A 22,285-nucleotide genomic window follows, 5' to 3' on the forward strand; every position below is an offset into this window, starting at 1 on the left:
GCAAAATCAAAATGTTGGGAGTCTTTTTTAGGTAAAACCGTTTCTACACCTCTCCTCCAATCTTGTTTCATTAACTGGTTTGCCAACTGCTGACTTCAGTTGGCTTTTGTTGAAGTCATTAGCCTACAGGTTCACATACCTTTGCCAACATACACTGTGAAAGTCTGAAAGATGTATTCCATACAAACAAGACCAATACAATAGTTTGTGCAGTATTTGTTAAACCAGACTGTGTTCATTGTTGTAACTTAGATGAAGAACAGGCCAAATTTTAAGACAAGGTCATACATGAATGAGGTCAGTTCATGCCCCTGAATAAGCAGAAAGACATCAAAATTGTGTTTCATTCATATTATATATATGAAAAATACTATCGGCTATAACATCATTTTATTATCAAACATACACGTTGTGCATTTTTACAGTCTTAAGAGTACTAAATACACTGTTTGGGAACAGTTATTCAAAAAAAAAAAAATGAACTAATCGATGTTGCCCATTTTCTCAGTTTCCTGCCAAACATAATAAGTCATTTTACCAGAATATAGTCATTTTTATAGCTAGATATTTTTTCTACTTTTTTCCAAACAAGTTATATAGATTTAGTTTGCAGTGGGAAAAGAATCATATATAAAATAAGCAATCTTTACTTCAAACACATTATTTGTTTTGCCCCTTAAAAGAAATAGAGAAAACAAAGATGCATTTATATTATCTTTTAATTAAAACTTGATTTGATTGATTTTGTGCTCAGATTCTCCAAAGGTTTACATTATGGCAAGGACAGGGTTACCTGAAATAATAATGTCCAGCACCTAATTACATAAAACAGAACTATTCTTATGAAGGTCAAACTACCCACTTTGCATAAGGGTTTTTATACTGTAAAAAATGTTATTTACACACTTCTACCTTGTAGTGACTTAAATAAAGACATCAGGTGTTCTTCTGTTCAAAATATTTCAGACCATAATAATACAAATATACTAACAAAATGCTGATGGAGAAAATAAGCAAACAAAAATAAAGAAGCATAAAAAAACATGAGAACACTGGTCTTCAGCTTGCAGGCTGCTGAGAGCTGCACCCTCTTGCAGTCTTGGGTGGGGTGGGGTGGAGGTGGTAGAATCACATTACAAAGGATGTCTAGAGCATGTTTGTACATAGTTGTGAGATCACCCCACTCCTCTAAAATGACACTGCCATCACTTTCACTCCATGGGCATGTTTCATTGTCCTGGACAACTGGCATAGTGCCCATCTCTCTAGAAACCATACTTGGCTTGTGTCTGCCGACGTGTGAGTTTATTTTCAGCCCAAGAGTTTTTCAACTCCAGTTCCCTCTCTTTAGCCTAGCAGGGAGAGAAAATTGTAGAAGTAAAAAAGATGAGAACAATAAGTTAAAAAAATGTAGTATCTAGTTGCAGAGGACTATATACTGACCAAAACTGCTTTTATATCCATTCGCACATTAGTGAATATTCCCGGCAAATTACTCCTTCTGTTTAGGGCATTCACTTAATGGTGCTTGAAATCAAAGTGTTCTGGTTTACACTCATTACTGGCACATTACACACTTCCTTTTAAGAGACTATAAAAACGTACAAACAATGTAACGTAGTGCAACAAAAATGACATCATAGAATTGGTTACATGGAATTTGGTGAAGTTCAAAATGGTAAAATATATTAATATAAAAGATGTTCAAAAAGTTGAGCATGAACTAGAAATGCGTATTATATTGTACAGATTTTATAAGACTAGCTCCTGAGAATGTGTGAATCACAAGTTTCTGGTATTTTTGTTTTATTGTCTACATTTCTTGTTTCAGAGCCAAATCAACATGGACACCCAAAGACACAAAATCAAGTATTATGTCATGATTGAATTTCAAACATTAGAAAATGACATGCCTTTGAAAATTCATTCTCACTTAGAACCAGTCCCATTAAAATGGCATAATGAAGAGATGAGCTGCAAAATATCATTACTGCAGGATGTCTCTTGAAGATAACCCAAGGTCTGGCTTAAATTCACCATTGACAGCAGAATACATTGTAATGGCTAATCAAAGAATGACAGTGTGTAAGCTATCAGGCATTATGGGAATTAGTAGTGGGTCACTTGAACCCATTCCTAAGAACAATTAAACAAGCAAGGTCTATGCACATTGGGTCCCAGAATGCAGAGCCTTGAAATGAAGCAAACTGCATCCAGTGTTCATAAAAGAACTTCAAGTTAATTAATTCAGATTGGGAGAAAAAAATGAAATGTTTCATAACTGAGGTAAACTGACCCAAAAAGCACACAAAACACTCGGAACAATGGAATTGTGGCAATTCTCCAATACTAAAGAGATTCAAGTGCCAAACACATTTTAGGACATTTGTTAATATAGTCCATACTGATTATATACCTTGTCACTTATCAATATTACACGGACTTCCTTTGGTATTCAATCAGGAAAAAAGAAAATCTGTCAAACATTTCTCCCTTCTGTTTCATGACAGTATGTCTACCCACAGTTCAAGGAGTGCAAAGGAAGCTCTAAGAAACTGTACACCCGAACAGAGGTCATACCAGCCCAATTGCACAGATCAGGCCTCATGTGACTATCATCTGTTCCCAATTCACAAGGGCTACCTATGTGAGCTGCACTGTGCCAAAGATCAAAACATCAAGTGAAATACTAAGCAATGGTGGCACAAGCATGATGAGTGGCAAAGAAAAGTTTTACAAATGTTACAACAAGTTTATTGGTATTAATGGGGCTCTTCTTATCTTGTTTTACTGCTGTTTCTCTTAGTGGACCTAGTTCAAAACCTTTTGCTCAACATTTATAAATATTTAAAATTATAAAAGCAATAGTCAACACCAACCATCCCGTGAGTAACTAGATTAACAAATAAAGACAAGTTTATCAAATTGATGCAGACAATCTAGGGTCAAGAAGATAATTTAAAGAACTAAGCCAGATCAAGACAGAATGAGTAAAACTGGATTGATATTGAAAACTGTAGAAAAAAAAATTAAGGCAAAAAAAAAAAAAAAAAAAAAAAAATGGTACACTTATACGTACACAAAAGTGTCATGTGAATTCAGCTCTGTGACTGAAAGCTGCTATTGGAAAACTGTATGTCAACACGAAACTCTTCAAAAATTAACATCAAATGAGATAATGTTTCTCCAAATAGGGCATCCATTGTGCATAAGACAATGCAACCATACAGACTTAACAGTACATTTGAAACGCACTATGTTATTAAATAGACAGTACACATATACTGTATATTGGCACAGTGATGGTACACATATGCGAATACAGATCTTTAATTTTCTCATGTCTCATAAGACAAACAAGTTTCATTATTTGCTGTAATATCCCAAAGACCAGAATATGTCATTAATACTGGTCTGGTTTATCACAAGATGAAAGTTGCAGGGTTTAAGTACATGCAGGTTGCAAACTTGACCCTGTACGAAAATCTATAATCTGAAAAATGTTATTTTTTTTAAATGACTAGCAATGCTTTAATGCAACTCAGACCAAATCAGGACAGGTTTGGGATAAGCCTAATAGGTCGAAGGATTTAAAAAGTGTTTCTTCCTTACAAAATTGTCACAGCTGCAGAGCGCATGAAAAGACAGAATAACTGACTGCATCAGTTAATCCCTGAAGAGGTTGAAAAATTCACCACTACATGAAGTATAAGTTAGCATTTGAACATGTCACATGTTGGAGAGAAAATCATCCCGACCAGGTTTTCTAGTCAGAAACTTGAGAACAGAGTCAAAAGATAACTGGCCTTTCTGCCAGCTGAAAAGGAAAAGGCTGTTTTTTTTTCCCCCTCACAGGACACTGTCTGTTTTACATTGATAACAATCCAAGTTATCTAGCCAAAAAATATAAAGTGTTCCTGAAAGTAATGTGTGAAAACGAGATGGTAATACCATAGTGATGAATAATGTGTCTTGAGTAATACACTCTTGACTGTAGACTTTATATTTTCAGTTCAGCTGTGAACATTCATATAGCATTACAGTAATGCACATTTTAACATAAAAAAAAAGTGACAGCCCTAGTTTACAATATGCCACTGTATCTATCTTAAAAGTGCTTACATATTGTACTTTTTACATCATGCTCTTTCTTCTGTGTAACATGAGACATTTTAAATCAGTCCAAATACTCAGCTTGAACATGCACTGAATAATTTACATTCATTTGACATAAATAAAAAAAAATGTTCAGAAGCTATTAGAAATAAACAGTTTAGTGTGACATATAATAGATTTTAGAAGGAATTACTTTTGTTATGCAAGTAAAAAACAACATAAAAAATCCTGTTACTTGTTTTCAGTGTATTGTAATGCTGAGTGCAGGGGTGTCTAACTCAGAGGACCCCCAAAGCCACAAGTTTTTGTTCCACACCATTTCTTAAATAGAAATCAATTATAGCTGCTAATGGAACATCCTTGGCTTGTGTGTCTTAAATTTTATTTGACTTCAATTTTGAACCATTCAATCTTTCTTTTGGCACACAAAAATACTAAGCGAGTTAACACATACCCAGCTAACTTGACTGCATTTGACCCTGTGTACTCATCTTACCTTATCTGTGTCAATAAAATAGTTCAAAAAGTATAAAAGTTAATGTCTGAGAAAACAATGTTGTGGTACAAAAAACATTAGGCTTAAGCTCTCCAAAAAACACAACCGTTTTTAAAAAGACTGGTGCAGCAGACAGAGTGGTGGCTCTGAAGGCAGAGTGGTAACTCTGTGGCTAAGGATCTGTGCTGGTATCTGGAAGGTTGCTAGTTCAAATAACATTACTGCCAAAAGGGATTTTACTCCATTGGGCCCTTGAGCGAGGTCCTTAAACTGAAAATTGCCTCAGGGGCACTGTACAATGGCTGACCATGCACTCTGACCGCAAAAGTCACCCAAAAAGACTATTTTCCCTCAGAGATTAGCAAAGTATATCAAATCAAAATCAAAAAAATAAATAAGATCAATAGTTATATACTTAAATAATATTTTAATGAACTTGGCCTTTAATTAAGAAACTGTAAAAAGTGAAAATGGTGATCCTCTAAAAAACTGAGTTTTAGTTCACTAATCTTCTATTTGCTTGTTTGCATGTGTGACTGCTGATTGAGGAAAAAACAAACATGTTAAAAGGTTCTGAAAGTTACACAGCAAATAATTAAAATTAAGTCAAAAGCAGTTTATTACTATTTCAGTAGTCACTGGTTACTACTGTAATTAAAGAAACTGGCTAGAGTTAAAGCCTGTAGCCACTGCTGTGCTCCAAGACGCGTGTTTGACGCTCCTGTCATAACGCAACCCTTATTTTTTTTTTTTATTGATTTAGAAAAATTAGAATCAAGACAATCACAATACTATTGCCTCCATGTTACATTTCATTAATAATTCAAATCTACCAACCTGGTGAATAAGGTATGTGATCTGGTGCTTTCGTCTTTGTTGACCAGTTGGCTGATCTCCCTTTTTCTGCAACAGACAAAAAAAATACTGAGTAACAGAATATACAGCGTGGAAAAAAAAATCCAAACCATTACACGCAATATCATGCTACCCATGCATGGTTGGCAGCAGATAAAGTTATTAATTTGACAAAAAATATTTTATTAATAGAAATGTTTCATAAAAAGTCACATTAACTATCTGAAATCACTAACTTATACCACAGATAAGCACTTAAAACACATTATTTGAAGACAGCATACATGAAAAATACTGAAGCTAGAAATTTAACCACACAAAGTACACTTTACTTATATCAGCTCCATTTTAATATTGCATTTACCTTGCTAAAGGACTTGCGCTGTTCCTTCTCTTCAGTCAAGCCCTTGGTCAACCACTGCTGGTTTCCAATCAGTTGATCATCTCCTTTAATCTCAAGGAACTTTATCTTTTCCTTCCCACGATTGCGCTTTCCTTGAAGTCGTCGAAACTATAATTCAATGCAGTTTATTTTTGTATATGCTCTTCTCATGTACAATGCTTTACTAATAACAGAATTAGTACATATAAAGACAGATTTTTTAAAACACAAAACAAAGCAGAAATTGATTAAACACACAAGGAAACCAACATTTGTCCTCCAATTGTTGAACTATGGCCTAAAAACCCAAATATATTACTAGACTGTTGCAGAGACAGAGAGAGGTTGGGAACATGCTTAATATTTATTCTACCTAAAATAATATTAAAACAAACGGAAATTAAAGCTGTTGGCTATACATTACTTTCAGACAATAAAATTTAAATGCAGTACTTATTGATTGGGTTGTGCCAGCTATCTGCAGTGTAACACAATCAATAAGTCAGTATTCATATGATTTCATCTTACCTTTGAAATTTTTAATAAGTTAATGAATGGGATTACTTGAATTTGTGAATAAGTAACATTGTTTGGTCAGTATTGCATAGTTAAAGATGTCATGGCAGAGAATGAGAGACTCTGCTAAAAAGAAATAGAGTTGTGCCTATTACTGATTTAAAAAAGAAGAAAAGGAGAAGATGGAGTGTCAGACCAATTAATAACCAAAAGCAATTAAGGGCAGGCGAGCATAATATTTTCATGACTTGGGCACCTACATGATAAGCAGATGTACTTCAAATGCTTTAGAATGTCCTTATTGCGTTTTGTTGACCTGCTATAGTCAGCCCTTCGTTCATCATTCTGGCACACACACAACCAGACTCTCTTTGAAATTTGCCACTTTGGATACACCGTACCGCATTCCCATCAGCGATTGGTAAGAAAAATTTCTGTGCGTGTCAGGGGGCAAAAAAAAAAAAAAAACAGGGATGTATCTCCAACTGTGACATCATTTTCACCGCATGACCCTTGCACCAAGCACGAACAGATCAATTATAAACTTCAAAATATAAACTAAAAGCTGGTTTATATTAGCCAGAATGAAAGAGTGTTGCTGCATATGCAAATGTGCTGTTCAATGCTCCTACACCACATCCTGAACATGACTGTCAACTTCTTGGCTACACTGTTGCCTTAACACTAGAATTACCAGAGCCTACGAAAAAACTCGTATATCCGGCCCACCTTAAATCGCTTCTTAAATCCGTTCACACCTCTCCGCCAGCATCCTTTGTCCTCTAAATGTGCTGATAAAAGACAAGCTGCCAGCAGCCGGCTATTCCATCCCCCCACCTACTTAGAACGTGAGCGAAGTTTTCCCAGCTCACGCCTTGATTGATTATGTGGGAGTGAAGTGGAGTTTTACAGTGGAAATAAGAGGTCATTATTCTAAAGTAATCTGTGTAAACACATTGTTAAAACAGAAACTTTTTCATATTTTAGTAATAAATGTTACAAAATGTAGTAGGCATAAACTATAGAATATATAAAGCCCGAGTTCCAAAGATCAAATAAACACTTTCACAAAAGCTTCAAGAATGATTCAACAGCTTCAGTGGCGTAGCGCGTTAAGATTTGCCTCTTAGCGCAGAGCAGCTTTTCCTTGCCTCACAGACCTGAGTTCGATTCCCCGCTGGGGATGAAGTGTTGCTTTTTTTTTCTTTTCTTTTAAACCTCAAACGGACATAAAATTTATACATTGGTATGCACTGTCAGTTACTGAGATCGTTATATTTTCATGTGGGAGGCTCCTTTTCAAATATTTTTTTAACAATTGAGACTGCAATTAACAGGAACAACTGTCCTTATAACTTATTTTTAAGATCCATAACACACAGAAAGACAGAGCACTGCGTAATAGAGAGACAGAAAAGTCAGTAGATATAGAAATAAACAGGGAAGCCACATGTACTGAAAGAAAAAAAGAACAACATGTGCGTTGTCCCTGACTCTCTAAGTAAGATCGGGGGAGGGCTGATGTTAGAGCGCCTGCGCTTATTCAGTGCAGCAGGGACAACGCACATGTTGTTCTTTTTTTCTTTCAGTACACGTGGCTTCCCTGTTTATTTCTATATCTAGTGACTTCTCTGCCTGTCTGTCTCTCTATTACGCAGTGCTCTGTCTGTCTGTGTGTTATGGATCTTAAAAATAAGTTATAAGGACAGTTGTTCCTGTTAATTGCAGTCTCAATTGTTAAAAAAATATTTGAAAAGGAGCCTCCCACATGAAAATATAACGATCTCAGTAACTGACAGTGCATACCAATGTATAAATTTTATGTCCGTTTGAGGTTTAAAAGAAAAGAAAAAAAAAGCAACACTTCATCCCCAGCGGGGAATCGAACTCAGGTCTGTGAGGCAAGAAAAAGCTGCTCTGCGATAAGAGGCAAATCTTAACACGCTACGCCAAAGAAGCTGTTGAATCATTTTTGAAGCTTTTGTGAAAGTGTTTATTTGATCTTTGGAACTCGGGCTTTATATATTTTATAGTTTATGCCTACTACATTTTGTAACATTTATTACTAAAATATGAAAAAGTTTCTGTTTTAACAATGTGTTTACACAGATTACTTTAGAATAATGACCTCTTATTTCTACTGTAAAACTCCACTTCACTCCCACATAATCAATCAAGGCGTGAGCTGGGAAAACTTCGCTCACGTTCTAAGTAGGTGGGGGGATGGAATAGCCGGCTGCTGGCAGCTTGTCTTTTATCAGCACATTTAGAGGACAAAGGATGCTGGCGGAGAGGTGTGAACGGATTTAAGAAGCGATTTAAGGTGGGCCGGATATAAGAGTTTTTTCGTAGGCTCTGGTAATTCTAGTGTTAAAGGGTTTAGCCTCATTGCTACTGAACACTAGTTCTGTTACTGAATGTATAACAAATTAAGTACACTTTTTAGTTTAGGCTGTTGTCTGTGTTTGATGTGACTTGGAAACTTAGTATTCTTTTATATATTTTCTAGTTGTGAATCAAATGAGCTGTTACAAAGAGGTATTGTATACAGGACGAAATAATGCCAGGAAAAAATAACACAAGTTAAAAATAACTCCACACAAATATCCTCAGTATCTTTAAAGTACTTAAAAAAAACAAATTTTGCTTATGTTTGATATAATCTGTATAACAAGGAACTTTCAGCATTCTTGCTTGTAGTAGGGAATGACCTGGGATCTAGTCGTTAGATTTGTTCTGATAGCTGGTGATTGTGGAAAAGTGTAAATTGTTAACAAACAAGGAATGAATAACTTAATCTGAAGCCTTTCCTTACAATAAAAAATACAATTCTTAAAAAAAAGCCCTTATAAATTTATATTCCAGATAAGCAATTTGAATCAAGATGATAAAAAAAAGAAAAGAACAGCTTTAATTAATACAACAATATCTATAAGCAACAAGTTAAACTGGCAATTGTTTAAGATCAAAACATAGGAGAGTACTCAATAAACTAGTTTACGCAAGATACAAAAATGCTATTTTCCTCATTGAAGCCAAATGGTTAGTTGTTTCACCAAGGTTAACTTTTTTAAGACTGTAGAGAATAATGAGAACAAAAGTGGACTATTGCTTCCTGGACAGGTTCCTAAAAACTAAAATCAACACAAAAGAGACAAAGTGCATGTGTCATACAAGAAGAGTCACTTTGAAATTTACAAAACCAACAAGGTACCTGCATTTAATGGTGTATGACTATCTAACTTCATGATGCACATATGCAGCAAATAAATCTTAACTGCTTGAATCCTCCTCTTTATGATGGGTTACAAATAGTGGAGTGCAAATATTTGGAAATTATGGTATGAATTCAATATAAATTTAACTAAAACTACAAATAAACAAAACAGAACAAGCAACTCAATTACACAAGGGATCTTTTGCTAAACATATGATTAATAATATTTCAAATTTAATACACTCAATAGAAAAAGAAAATATATTACAGGTAAGTGTTTGGGAATTCTTAAGATAAATATTTATTACTTTGTTAAAGTTAGTTACTAATTTATAGAATAGTCTGTTTATTTGTCTGGAATTCACTTAATCTGGTAAACAGAACTCTAAGTGTTAATCATTACAGACTGAGACTTAATTCTACATGTTTTTAGGATGCAGAGGGTCCTTTTAAGTAATGTGAGGACTGGAAAACAACAATAAGTTTTATTTATTTATTTATTTCACAGAATAGCCACAAAAATTTACAAAGTCTTCCAACTGCTGATTTGAACATTCCGAAATACTGCCAAGTGATATGTATTCAAGTTTAAAGTTTAAGATCTGGAAGAGGAAGACTAATCTGTCTCAGAGAAGAAAACTGGTTAAAACTGCAAAACAGGATCTAGACAAAGGCAAAGAACCTACAGAAAAGCATAGTGAACAGTTAACAATGATGACTTGCATAGAACAGATATCAAAAGGAAGCCTCTTCAATTACCCCAAGAAAAGAAGCCCTTCACTAAAACATTTTAACCATTGAAAGAAACTGAAAAAACATGAAGCACTTTAAGTAATGTACACCTTATCATATACTGAGTTGATATACTGTACTTTGAGAGTATTATGGCATTCAATGGCACAAAAAGAGAATACTATGCATATAGAAGGATGAAATTTCAATAAATATAACAAATTCAGGAGGCTTATGTCCTAGAACCTGTAACAAACATAGAGAGGTTTGATTTAACCTCTAAATCAACCAGAGATTATTTGCAGGAAAGACTTACAAATGTTTTGGAATGGGTATCAGTGGGTCTGGACTTAAATAATGAAAATCTATGAGTGCACATAAGACTCAAGTCATCCTAAATTGTACAAGAGAAATTGAGAGTCAAAAAATGGTAACACCTTGTTGTTCACCCCCATTACCTAAAGAGTAGGGATTTCTGTGTGGGTCTTAAACTGATTTACTCTATTTGGTATTTCAGTTATAAAAACTGTCAAAAAAATCAAAAGCCACAAAACAAAAACTCAAAACAGTATTATAACTGTGCCATATGAATTAGTCATTACTGACAATATTCAGGATATTTTCATTTACAACATGTGGATTATAAATACTCTTTCAGGCTACTTTAGTAACATGTTTTCAAAAATGGTTTATAATCAGGTCACGTTGTGACAGATGTAGCATTTACCACTGTTGAAATATCAGTAGATACAGGAAACAAGAGCTATTTAGTCAACTTTTTTTTTTATCAAATTACCAACTACTGACGTTTTAATTTTTGAAACCTCCTTTTTTACGTTTGTCTTCATTTCATAGTTATCTTGCTCAACTGAAACTTCTCAAATGAAGATATACTCATTATTCTAGAAACCCTGAAAAAACAATTCCCTTAATTGCACCTAAATCCTGACAATTCTGAATGCTAAAGTCAATCTAATTACTTTATTGCCTTATTCACTTATCTACTCAGTTGTAAGAAACCTTTCTTAATGAACAGAAAGGTAACACATAGCAGTATAGTATAGTGTAATTGCTCCCTACTCAATGCTGTCTGCACTGGTCACTGCAGATCATCAAAAAACGGTACAGAAAAGGATATAAATAATAAAAAAAACAAAAACACACAGAGTAGACATACTAATGAATTGCTCATAAATAACTTGTGTGCCACATAACCAAACTCAGTTAAAATGCAAGAATAACATGTTATGAACCTGTTTGAAAATAAAAACAAGCAGCCATTAGGGTCCTTTGAGACTGAAGGTGATAACCACTGTAATTATGGATGTTATGGTATAAATCACAATTCCAACACCACCCATCTCTTACACAAAAAAAAATACTTAACAAAAAAATGTCATTAATATTAGAGAATGGTGTATACCTACCAGTACCAATTCTTACCCTATGACAATTATTACAAAGGACGGCAGAGAAAATGAAATACTATTAAAAGCAGTTTCTCCTTGGCGGATTGTAACAACTCTGTGATGTGCGTGAGACAACTTTCACTCAAACAGGTTACTTTGTGGTAGTTACAGAATTCTACAATGATTCCAATAACCCTTCCCTTTGCCAACACAATAGAATAACACAATAATTCCAAATATCTATTCCACTGTAAGGCAGATCTTCTCATTATTAAGTACAAGGCAGAGATCACTTTATCAATTCTCACAGCTAACGAGAGACCCTATGTTATAAACATTTCTCATGGATATAGCTGGCCATTCGTTTTATAAGGAACTCAAAACAAACCAAAATTTATACTTACTGCTTCGTCATCTAGAAAGGAGGCCTGGCTAGGCTCTTCAGGTTGACCAGAGCTGGAATCAGATTCTTGATAGTATTCATTACTGTAAAAATCCTATAAAGAAAATTAAAAGAAAAAAAAAAGGTAACTCAGAGGAACGGGAAATAAAAAAAATACAATTTTCTGCTGAAGAGATTGTTTGTCATATTACATTTTTAAAATGTCATTGTATTTTTCATTCTCCTTCCACCTTGCTACAGGGGAACAGTGCTTAGTATTGAAGAAGTGTGAGCAAATCAAAGTGCTTGTGATGACAGCCAAGTAATCTAGGACAGCTAGTGAAGAAGGTCTTGGTGAATAACCAGAGCAGTTTAAGTATAGCAAAGCATATGACTCATGAAGAGCCACAAGGTGGACAGTTCATTTATGTAGTTAGATTTTTTTAATATGGTTGTATACAGTACATTAGTAGATTCCTAGTAAATGTTATCCACTTGCTTAAAATTTTACTATGCCGCACAAATGGTCCAAGTTCCAAAAAGTGAGCCGGTGGTAGAAATAAAGACTTCAAAAAAAAAAAAATGCTCTTGAAATAATTATCTAGTGTATAGTTAATGTTTCCATTTCATGAAGCACTTTTTTTATATACTCTTTTCAAGATGGTACCTGTGTGATAACAAAATGTAAGCAATGTCATCTATGTCTACACTGAATGGCTCATGAAAAATGTCTATCTAACAAAAAACAATGCCAAAGGCAGTATTCAAAATTTTGAAGTCCTCATACATACAAATTCAAATTTTGATATCTGTGTATTATTTTAAAAAGAAAGGTGCTGCATGCCATTTTAAAGGTGTATCTCTTTCTTTGTAATTAGTGTTATTAATTTATTAAAAACTAAAAGTTAGGATGACCAGCATGAAAACGTACAGAAGAATCTGCACCATGTGACTTACTTATTAAAACATACATTTCTTCTAAGAGACATTATTTTGTAATTGTATGAACATTCACATAGTATTTAATACTGTTTGTTAAACAAAGTGCAACATAGTATTTTATACAATGTAGAAACTTCACATATGCTACTTTTGGATGATAATCATCACTATGCGTCGAGATGGGAATTAATTTTTTTGCTGCATAAGCATTGCAAGCACAGGAAGGAGAATTCTGCTTTGAAAATTAGAGAAAAATATATTAACTATACAACATGAAAGTCTCTGACATATGCAAAAATGATTAAGCAAGAGTCTAATCATGGCCACAAACAAATTCAGGAAGAGCACTACCTAAACCTAGAGATGGACAAAGTAGGTTCAAATAATGAAGGATTGTTTAAGCAGAATTAAGCAAATTGAAATGAAATAAAATAAGCATTGGGGACCAACTTCACTTTTACAGATACAGGGATTAGTTCCAGTGCCCTGAAATATTTTAAATATTTAGGCAAAATACTGAATGTGTGCCACTATGTTGATCAGAATCATCCATCAGACAGCAAACACCTTGAACTATGCAGATTCAAGGTTAAAGAAATCAGAACATCAAATAAAAATCATGATCAGTGCACCTCCAGAAACAACACACATTTCAATTCCTTTACCAAGAAAAGTGTATATGGAAGAAAATAAAACATTTTTTCTATGGCCACCTACAATGGTCCAACCTACAATTTCTGTCATCTTTGTTATGACTGAACATACAGAATTGTACTGGTTGCTTTTATTTTTTTTTTTTCTTTGGAATCTAAAGCACAGCAATGGAAGCCAATTTTCACTACTACAGTTAGGTCCATAAATATTTGGACAGAGACAATTTTTTTCTAATTTTAGTTCTGTACATTACCACAATGAATTTTAAATGAACCAACTCAGATGCTGTTGAAGTGCAGACTTTCAGCTTTAATTCAGTGAGGTGAAAAAAACGATTGCATAAAAAAGTGAGGCAACTAAAGCATTTTTTTTTTTAACACAATCCCTTCATTTCAGGGGCTCAAAAGTAATTGGACAATTGACTCAAAGGCTATTTCATGGGCAGGTGTTGTCAAGTCTGTCGTTATGTCATTATCAATTAAGCAGATAAAAGGCCTGGAGTTGATTTGAGGTGTGGTGCTTGCATGTGGAAGATTTTGCTGTGAACAGACAACATGCGGTCAAAGCTCTCCATGCAGGTGAAAGATGCCATCCTTAAGCTGCGAAAACAGAAAAAACCCATCCGAGAAATTGCTACAATATTACAAATATTGTCAAAATCGACAGTTTGGTGCATCCTGAGAAAGAAAACAAGCACTGGTGAACTCAGCAACACAAAAAGACCTGGACGTCCACAGAAGACAACAGTGGTGGATGATCGCAGAATCATTTCCATGGTGAAGAGAAACCCCTTCACAACAGCCAACCAAGTTAACAACACTCTCCAGGGGGTAGGCATATCGATATCCAAGTCTACCATAAACAGAGCCGGCCTTAGGGCGAAGCGAAAGAAGCGACCGCTTCGGCCCACAGCTAGAGGGGGCCCACTGTGCCCAAGGTTTTTTTTTTCCTGTGATGCGACGCTGCTGCGGAGGGTCCAATGGAGCAACAGACTCCTTCACTCCAACCTCTATTACTAATTTTTTTATATATATAATTCATGGCAACATATTCCATCACTTAATTACTCCACGTGGACATCTCCACTCGGCACTCCAATCTTCATTACGCTTCACTCAGGCCCGCGTGCCTGTTGCCGCCTCCACGGCTCTTTTGTGCCTCTGTCCTCAGTAGGCGGCCACTTACGCTTCAGTCAGGGCTGCTCCGCTGCACTGCATTCTCGACAGAGCATAAAAGGGGCCCTTCTCTTCGTAAAGCCATCACTTTCCTTCATATCAATATATTTCCATTTTGTTAGAAAGAACGTCTTGTAGATAGTAGTTAGGCCTTGCCGAATTTCCACAGTTTGAAATTATTGTATTCCAAATGTCTTCAGTTCCACCGCCAAAGAAATATAAATCAGGTGCTCAAAAACGTAAAGAAAAAGCAGCGAAAGATGAATTCTTCGCTACCCAAAAAGGCGCTTTGCAACGCTTCCTAACGAAAACGGTTAGCTCTAGCAGCAGCAGCAGCACTAGCACCAGGACTGAACTTCCATTAGTTCAAGATACCGCAACGCCGTCCAAGCCCCACAAACCTGTATCCGACTCCAAGAAGTCAGAAGCTGATGACGGCATCTTCGGCGGAGAGGAGTTTTTCAAAACTCAAGCTTATCAAAAATTACTTGCGAAGCTCCATGAGCCACGAACGTCTGAATAGTCTGGCATTGATTTCAACTGAGCAAGAGATAGTCGAATCTCTTTATTATTCTGAACTTATTCATGAGTTTGCCAAGGTTCGAAAAGTGTCTTTTGTGTGAAATAGATTTCAATATCTGCTGGTAAGTTATTTTATACGGAAATCTGAATATCTCGAAAGTATGAAAACAAGCTTCACTCAGGGCCTTGTACGACAGTCTGCACTGACAGCCTGCAAATTTGGCTCCTGTCAGTGTGTTACAGTTACGGTTGTCAGTGTCAAACGGAAATCGTCAAAAAGTGATGGTTGTAGATGCCGGGAAAACGCATGTCTGCAGCTCAGAATGCAGGAAATCGCTTAGCGGCCGGAGCTCTGCCCCGGACCCCCTAGCTGCAGGGGTCGGGCCCCCTTATGGGGCCCTCGGTATCGGTTTGCTTCGGGCCCGAAATTGTCTAGGGCTGGCTCAACCATAAAGAGAAGACTGCATGAAAGTAAATACAGAGGGTGCACTGCAAGGTGCAAGCCACTCATAAGCCTCAAGAATAGAAAGGCTAGATTGGACTTTGCTAAAGAACATCTAAAAAGCCAGCACAGTTCTGGAAAAACATTCTTTGGACAGATGAAACCAAAATCAACCTCTACCAGAATGATGGCAAGAAAAAAGTATGTAGAAGGCGTGGAATAGCTCATTGTCCAAAGCATACCACATCATCTGTAAAACACGGTGGAGGCAGTGTGATGGCTTGGGCGTGCATGGCTGCCCAAGTGACACTGGGACACTAGTGTTTATTGATGATGTGACACAGGACAGAAGCAGCCGAATGAATTCTGAGGTGTTCAGAGACATACTGTCTGCTCAAATCCAGCTAAATGCAGCCAAATTGATTGGGCGGCGTTTCATGATACAGATGGACAATGACCCAAAACATACAGCCAAAGCAACCCAGGAGTTTATTAAAGCAAAGAAGTGGAAAATTCTTGAATGGCCAAGTCAGTCACCTGATCTTAACCCAATTGAGCATGCATTTCACTTGTTGAAGACTAAACTTCGGGCAGAAAGGCCCACAAATAAACAGCAACTGAAAGCCGCTGCAGTAAAGGCCTTACAGAGCATTAAAAAGGAGGAAACCCAGCATCTGGTGATGTCCATGAGTTCAAGACTTCAGGCTGTCATTGCCAGCAAAGAGTTTTTAACCAAGTATTAGAAATGAACATTTTATTTCCAGATATTTAATTTGTCCAATTACTTTTGATCCCCTGAAATGAAGGGATTGTGTTAAAAAAAATGCTTTAGTTGCCTCACATTTTTATGTAATCATTTTGTTCACCCCACTGAATTAAAGCTGAAAGTCTGCACTTCAACTGCATCTGAGTTGTTTCATTTAAAATTCATTGTGGTAATGTATAGAACCAAAATTAGAAAAACATGGTCTCTGTCCAAATATTTATGGACCTAACTGTATATTATCATTGCAGTCTATTTTTGACTTGAGTACCAAACTGCTAATATGTGTTCTTCTAAGTAAGTTTAGGCTTTCTTAACAAATCTCTAGAAATAAGGTAAAAATTCTTAAGCCAAAAGATTAAATAACATTTCTTCCATAAGACAGAAAAAGAGAACTATGCCCCTACTTCCATAACATACCATGAATATATCATTTCTTTCAAGTGCTATGTACAAAACACAGTTCAATCAGGCATGATGTATTACGAAATGTGCACACTATTCATTTGCACTTAAAGACCCAATGCCCCCAAAATTTTTACAATATACAGTATTTAACATAATATACAGTATGTACCACTATCTCATTTTCACAGTATACTTTAGTTTCAAGAGCACTGACACACACCCATCATTTACCAAATATATACTAGAGCACTAAAACTCAAAAATCGGTATTTTAAATAAAATTAGGTATATTATTGTGCTTTAAACAGAATAAAAAAGTGCTTAAAGAAATGTAATCAATTGCCAGTACGCCAATATTTTTAAAAAAATGCAGACTATAAAACAGTCTTCAAACTCACCTGATAGTAACCCATGCTGCCTGAATTCTGTTCAGCAGGTTGTAGATACTGAGGATAGAACTGTTCACCTGACTGATCTCCCCATGTAGTATCTGCCTCAGTATAACTACTTGCTGATGAACTAAATTCTAAAGGGTTGTTGGAATGAAAAGCATTTGATGGTTCTGTTCCTGGAGGAACCATCATATCAAGCTCTACGGGAGGCTTGCTTTTCTCAGTGGGGAGAGAAAAATAGTTTTCTGGTTCAAGGTCTTCATCACTCCCCTCTTCTGTCTCTTCTTGTGCAATCTGGCGAGCAAGCTGAAGAGTTGCTGATTTGGCAGCAGCTTTGATTGCTGAAGGAGAGGCATTGACGCTTGTTGATGACACAGTGTGAGGTCTGCCTACTACTCTGGCTTCTGGTTTCTGCTTGGTCAAGGAATGAGGGACAAGTGGGCGCTGAGTCTCCTTAACAGTCATGTTTCGAGGCTGAGGAAGCAAGGATGAAAGACCCGAACTCAAGCTGGTATCCTAGAAAAAAATATAAAATTTCAAATGTTACTAAGTAGTTGCATGCCTTTATCAGCCATCAGTTTTTATTCTACCGCCTATTTAAGATGTTAAAATGTGTTGGATTAATTCCATTCATTAAAATTATCCATCCACTGTAAAACTTTTAATTATTTTCAGGTAACAATAAAAAATGTCTTAGTTTTTCACTAAAACGTTGGAAAGATTTTCAGTTTTAAGAAAGTCCAGTGCACAATGAACTGTGGATAAGCATTTGTTTTCTCCCTGCAGCATGTCAGCAGTCCTCTCCTTTGCTCCTAGTGACATTCCTGGTATTGGGAAATGCAAAGAAAAATGCCTGAGTGTGGCTTATGCATGTTGTATCTCAAACACTGATTTAAGACCTTTCAAAGAAATTACTTGTTCCACCTGAACCTCATTGGACAAAAGTGTACCTCACAAGCTTTTGTGTGGTTTTCAGGTTAAATGCCTGACTGCATACGTTGTATTGCTTGTCAGAGAGTCTAAAACAAACTGGAAACTTTTTGTACAAAGTACACTATATAAATTTTTGAGGTTGATTTTTGCAGCATTATATATTGATTTGAAGTCACATGATTGGTTGTTTGGAGGAGGTGTGCTATTTGTATCGAATAATGCACTCAAAGTAGTTGCAGAGTGTATATTCACGCATAATTACAGAACTAAACTTTCCAGTGGCCAAGTGACTAGCACAGGATTACAAAGTGAGGAGAGATATTGAACTGCCAGTCTTGCCATTTGTAACACCAATACCTTAACCAAGAGGCCACAATATATAAGCAAATACTCTTCTCATTTCATGACTGCTTTCCACCGGCTTTCACTATTCATTTCACATTTAAAATTAAAATAATTCATGTATTCTGTTCAATATTTGCAATGGACGAATATTAAATCATTTTTTGCTTTAATGTGAATGGTAATTAACAAAAGTGAAATAATTAAAATAAGAGAAAAATAATTTACTATATAATTAGCCAAGCATAAACCCTTACGGGCGGCACAGTGGCGCAGTGGGTAGCGCTGCTGCCTCGCAGTTGGGACACCTGGGGACCTGGGTTCGATTCCCAGGTCCTCCCTGTGTGGAGTTTGCATGTTCTCCCCGTGTCTGCGTGGGTTTCCTCCGGGTGCTCCGGTTTCCTCCCACAGTCCGAAGATATGCAGGTTAGGTGGATTGGCGATTCTAAATTGGCCCTAGGGTGTGCTTGGTGTGTGGTTGTGTTTGTGTGTGTCCTGCGGTGGGTTGGCACCCTGCCCGGGATTGGTTCCCTGCCTTGTGCCCTGTGTTGGCTGGGATTGGCTCCAGCAGACCCCCGTGACCCTGTGTTCGGATTCAGCGGGTTGGAAAATGGATGGATGGATAAACCCTTACCTGCCCAGTGACCTTCTTCTTAACTGGTTCATCTTCATCAGACTTAACAAAAAAATAATAATAATAATAGAATTAACAACTGAACAAAAACAGATTTTAGAATTGAAATAAAACATTATCATCAATAAACCATCAAATTACATCTTTTAATGGCTGTGACTCAAGGGAATTAAAGTTATTACAGAACACAAAAATTACCAACAATAGAGGTTATACTTTTCCACAAACAGTTACATCTTTTAAGGCATGGGTCTATGCAGCGTATGTGTTTTCTTCTTCAAATCACTTTGCTTTATTATTTTTTACATATAAGCTGCTTGAACAAAACATTTGAGAAAAAAAAAAAAAAAAAAGAATCTCAATTCACTTTTTTGATTCACATTATGGACATTTTCCCCAGGGATGTCAGTATGATAGGGGGCTGCTGCTGGATGATTCACAGGGATGTAGAAAATGTATACAAATGATGGGCAAACAAAGTTTTGGATCCAAAAAAAAAAAAAAGTTAAAAGCTTCACGCAAGTCAATGGGCATGTCTTGCTGTTTTCTTTACATATTTAGTGGAATGTTTTTAACCACATCTTTTCATAGAAACATTCTAATTATATGTTTGTAATGTGTTCATGAATGAAAATAAAAATAATTATTTATAATTAAACAATTTTTATGAGTTACATTTGCCAGTTTTTTGTAATTAAAGGCAATAGTCAACCTATTAAATAATATGTCAAATTTAAAAGAAACCAGATTGGGTCTCTAAAGATATGAACTACTGGGTTACATTCATGCAACTGATGAGAAGTCAAGCAAAATGACACTTTTTTCTGGCTAACTAAAAAGATTACAATATGATGATTATTTTACTCACGTCTCCTTTCTCGATTTCAGGAATGGTGATTTTGACTGGTTCAGACCTCTTTTTTGGTTTAGGCAAATCAAACTCCCCCCCTGAAATGAAAGGTGGGAGGTTGAAGCCAATGCCTGCAGGGTTCCTTGGAGGTGGCAGCCCCAAACTAAACTGGTGCTTGTCCAGTTCCTGGTCAGACCAAGACGACTCATTCCTGGGAGGTGGGAGGCCGAGTCTCGATGGAGGCTGATGACCTTGTGGTCTCTCCGTGGCATCCCTAGGAATGGGGAAATTGAATCCAGTCTTGCTAAGGGCTCCAGTATACATGTCTTCGTGAATTGAGCTTCTAGGGGCAGGAAGCCTAGAAAACATGTCACTTTTAACGGTTCCTGCAGTAGACCCATCTTCCTGGACAATGTCTTCGCTGTCACTCTCATCACTGCTACCATAAGCAACCAAAGACATGGCGAAAAACCGCAGTGATTATTCAAGTCGACTAGCGAAATCTGATTCCAACAGTACACGAATAAAATGGCAGGTAAATACTGAAGTCAAAACAATATATATATATATATCAGCTAAGAACCAGTTCTATAAATCTGTGCTCATCATTTAAACCGAAACAGACCCGTGAAACGTTATAGTTATACTGTTAACGCCATGTGTGATAGTGTAAAAGTACGTTTAAAGATATATGCCCCTTAATACAACCAAGCTGCGCAACAACTTCGCGTTTAAGTGATTTTACTTAATGTATTGTTGAATATGATAATAAAAGGAAAAGAAAATATTAAATAATCAACGATCTTTGACAACCTTTAACCGACTCTAATAATAGCAGTCCTTTGTTCAAGGTATTCAAAGCACAAATAAAAATAGGCTCTTATACTACGGCGACATATATATATCAATAAAAGTGTGTTTTTATCATCAGATAGTAAAATAAAAACGGCTGCTGCGATTATTCAACCAAACAAAATCTCGTTACTTTCCATAAAACGTTTCCACTCATACCCGGTACTTGTTTGCCAATCGAGACCGTGGATAAGGTAAATTCCAGAGGCCGCGGCGTTTAATACTAATTGTTTCAGTCATTCGTGTTATCTTCAGTCGTTTATTTGCTTTCTACAATTTGCATTTAACTACACAGAATTTGTTAACATGCAGAAAAATACTTCCAAAAGGTTTATATAAATGAAGCCATCTCCCCTTTAGCCGTGAGGTACACATTCAAAACACTGTTCACCTCGGTCAATTGAAGGACCACAACTCCCAGAAAACCCTGAGAACACGAAAGGAAGTGGACGCAGTGCACCATGGTCATTTAGGCTGATGATTGGTTAATGCAGATTCGTAGACTGCATGTGGCTAAACGGTGTTTTTCGTTCTTTTGCTTGTGCTAAACGTTTAAAGAAAAAAATTACAGTTGAAAGTCTCTTAACTCCGCAGGTAGATTTAACTTCTATTGCAACTAATGAAAAGTTACAATACCTCCAACACAAAATAGCACTAAATTATTTTTTAAAGCATTCCCCAGATTCATAGCCTCCTCCACTCTCATCTGTTGCATACTTTCTCTTTGGTCATCCTCTTCTCCTCCTCTGTCCCAGCATCTCCACATTAATGTACCCTACATTGTTTATCTCTCTTCTGATGACATGCCCATATCACTTTACCATTCTTTGCTGTATTTTTCTTTTAGATTTTTACAGCTTTAACTGTACCGATTTTGTCATCCCTGATCTTATCAAGCTGTGTTACTTCTCACATCCATCTCAACATGTTCATGGCTGTGGCATCCAGTTTTCTTTCATACACCTTTCTAACTGCCCAGGTTTCTAATCCATACAACAATGCTGGTCAAACCATGGTGAGAGGAAGATAATTTATAGTAACTGCCATAGCAATGACAAGCCCCCATCCACATGCCATACAGGAGTTTATAGTGACAGGTAAGAAGCATACCTAAATTTCACATTACATCAAAAATGGAAATGATGGTGCTTTGTTCATCTTTGCACTGTGAGTTATTTGGTTAGGAAAAGGTTGCTATGCAAGAAGGGTTGTTGTTGGCAGGGTGACAGCCCACCCTCTTAAAAATAAAGGTGCTAGAGAGGAACCATTTT

At 36.3% G+C, this 22,285-nt stretch overlaps 1 protein-coding gene across 1 annotated transcript; it reads right to left on the bottom strand.

Annotated features, from left to right (window-relative positions):
• Nucleotides 1–373: 373 nt before the first annotated feature.
• Nucleotides 374–21,441, bottom strand: prcc (proline rich mitotic checkpoint control factor). The gene is made up of 7 exons (XM_028793982.2): nucleotides 20,181–21,441; nucleotides 19,313–19,354; nucleotides 17,410–17,919; nucleotides 12,128–12,220; nucleotides 5,832–5,978; nucleotides 5,450–5,515; nucleotides 374–1,352 (listed from the first exon to the last, which is right to left on the bottom strand). The coding sequence occupies exons 1-7, from the start codon at nucleotides 20,622–20,624 to the stop codon at nucleotides 1,266–1,268; spliced, it is 1,389 nt and encodes a 462-aa protein (XP_028649815.1). The 5' UTR covers nucleotides 20,625–21,441; the 3' UTR covers nucleotides 374–1,265.
• Nucleotides 21,442–22,285: the final 844 nt, after the last annotated feature.

Source organism: Erpetoichthys calabaricus, chromosome 2, assembly GCF_900747795.2.
Source record: "Erpetoichthys calabaricus chromosome 2, fErpCal1.3, whole genome shotgun sequence".
NCBI lineage: Eukaryota > Metazoa > Chordata > Cladistia > Polypteriformes > Polypteridae > Erpetoichthys > Erpetoichthys calabaricus.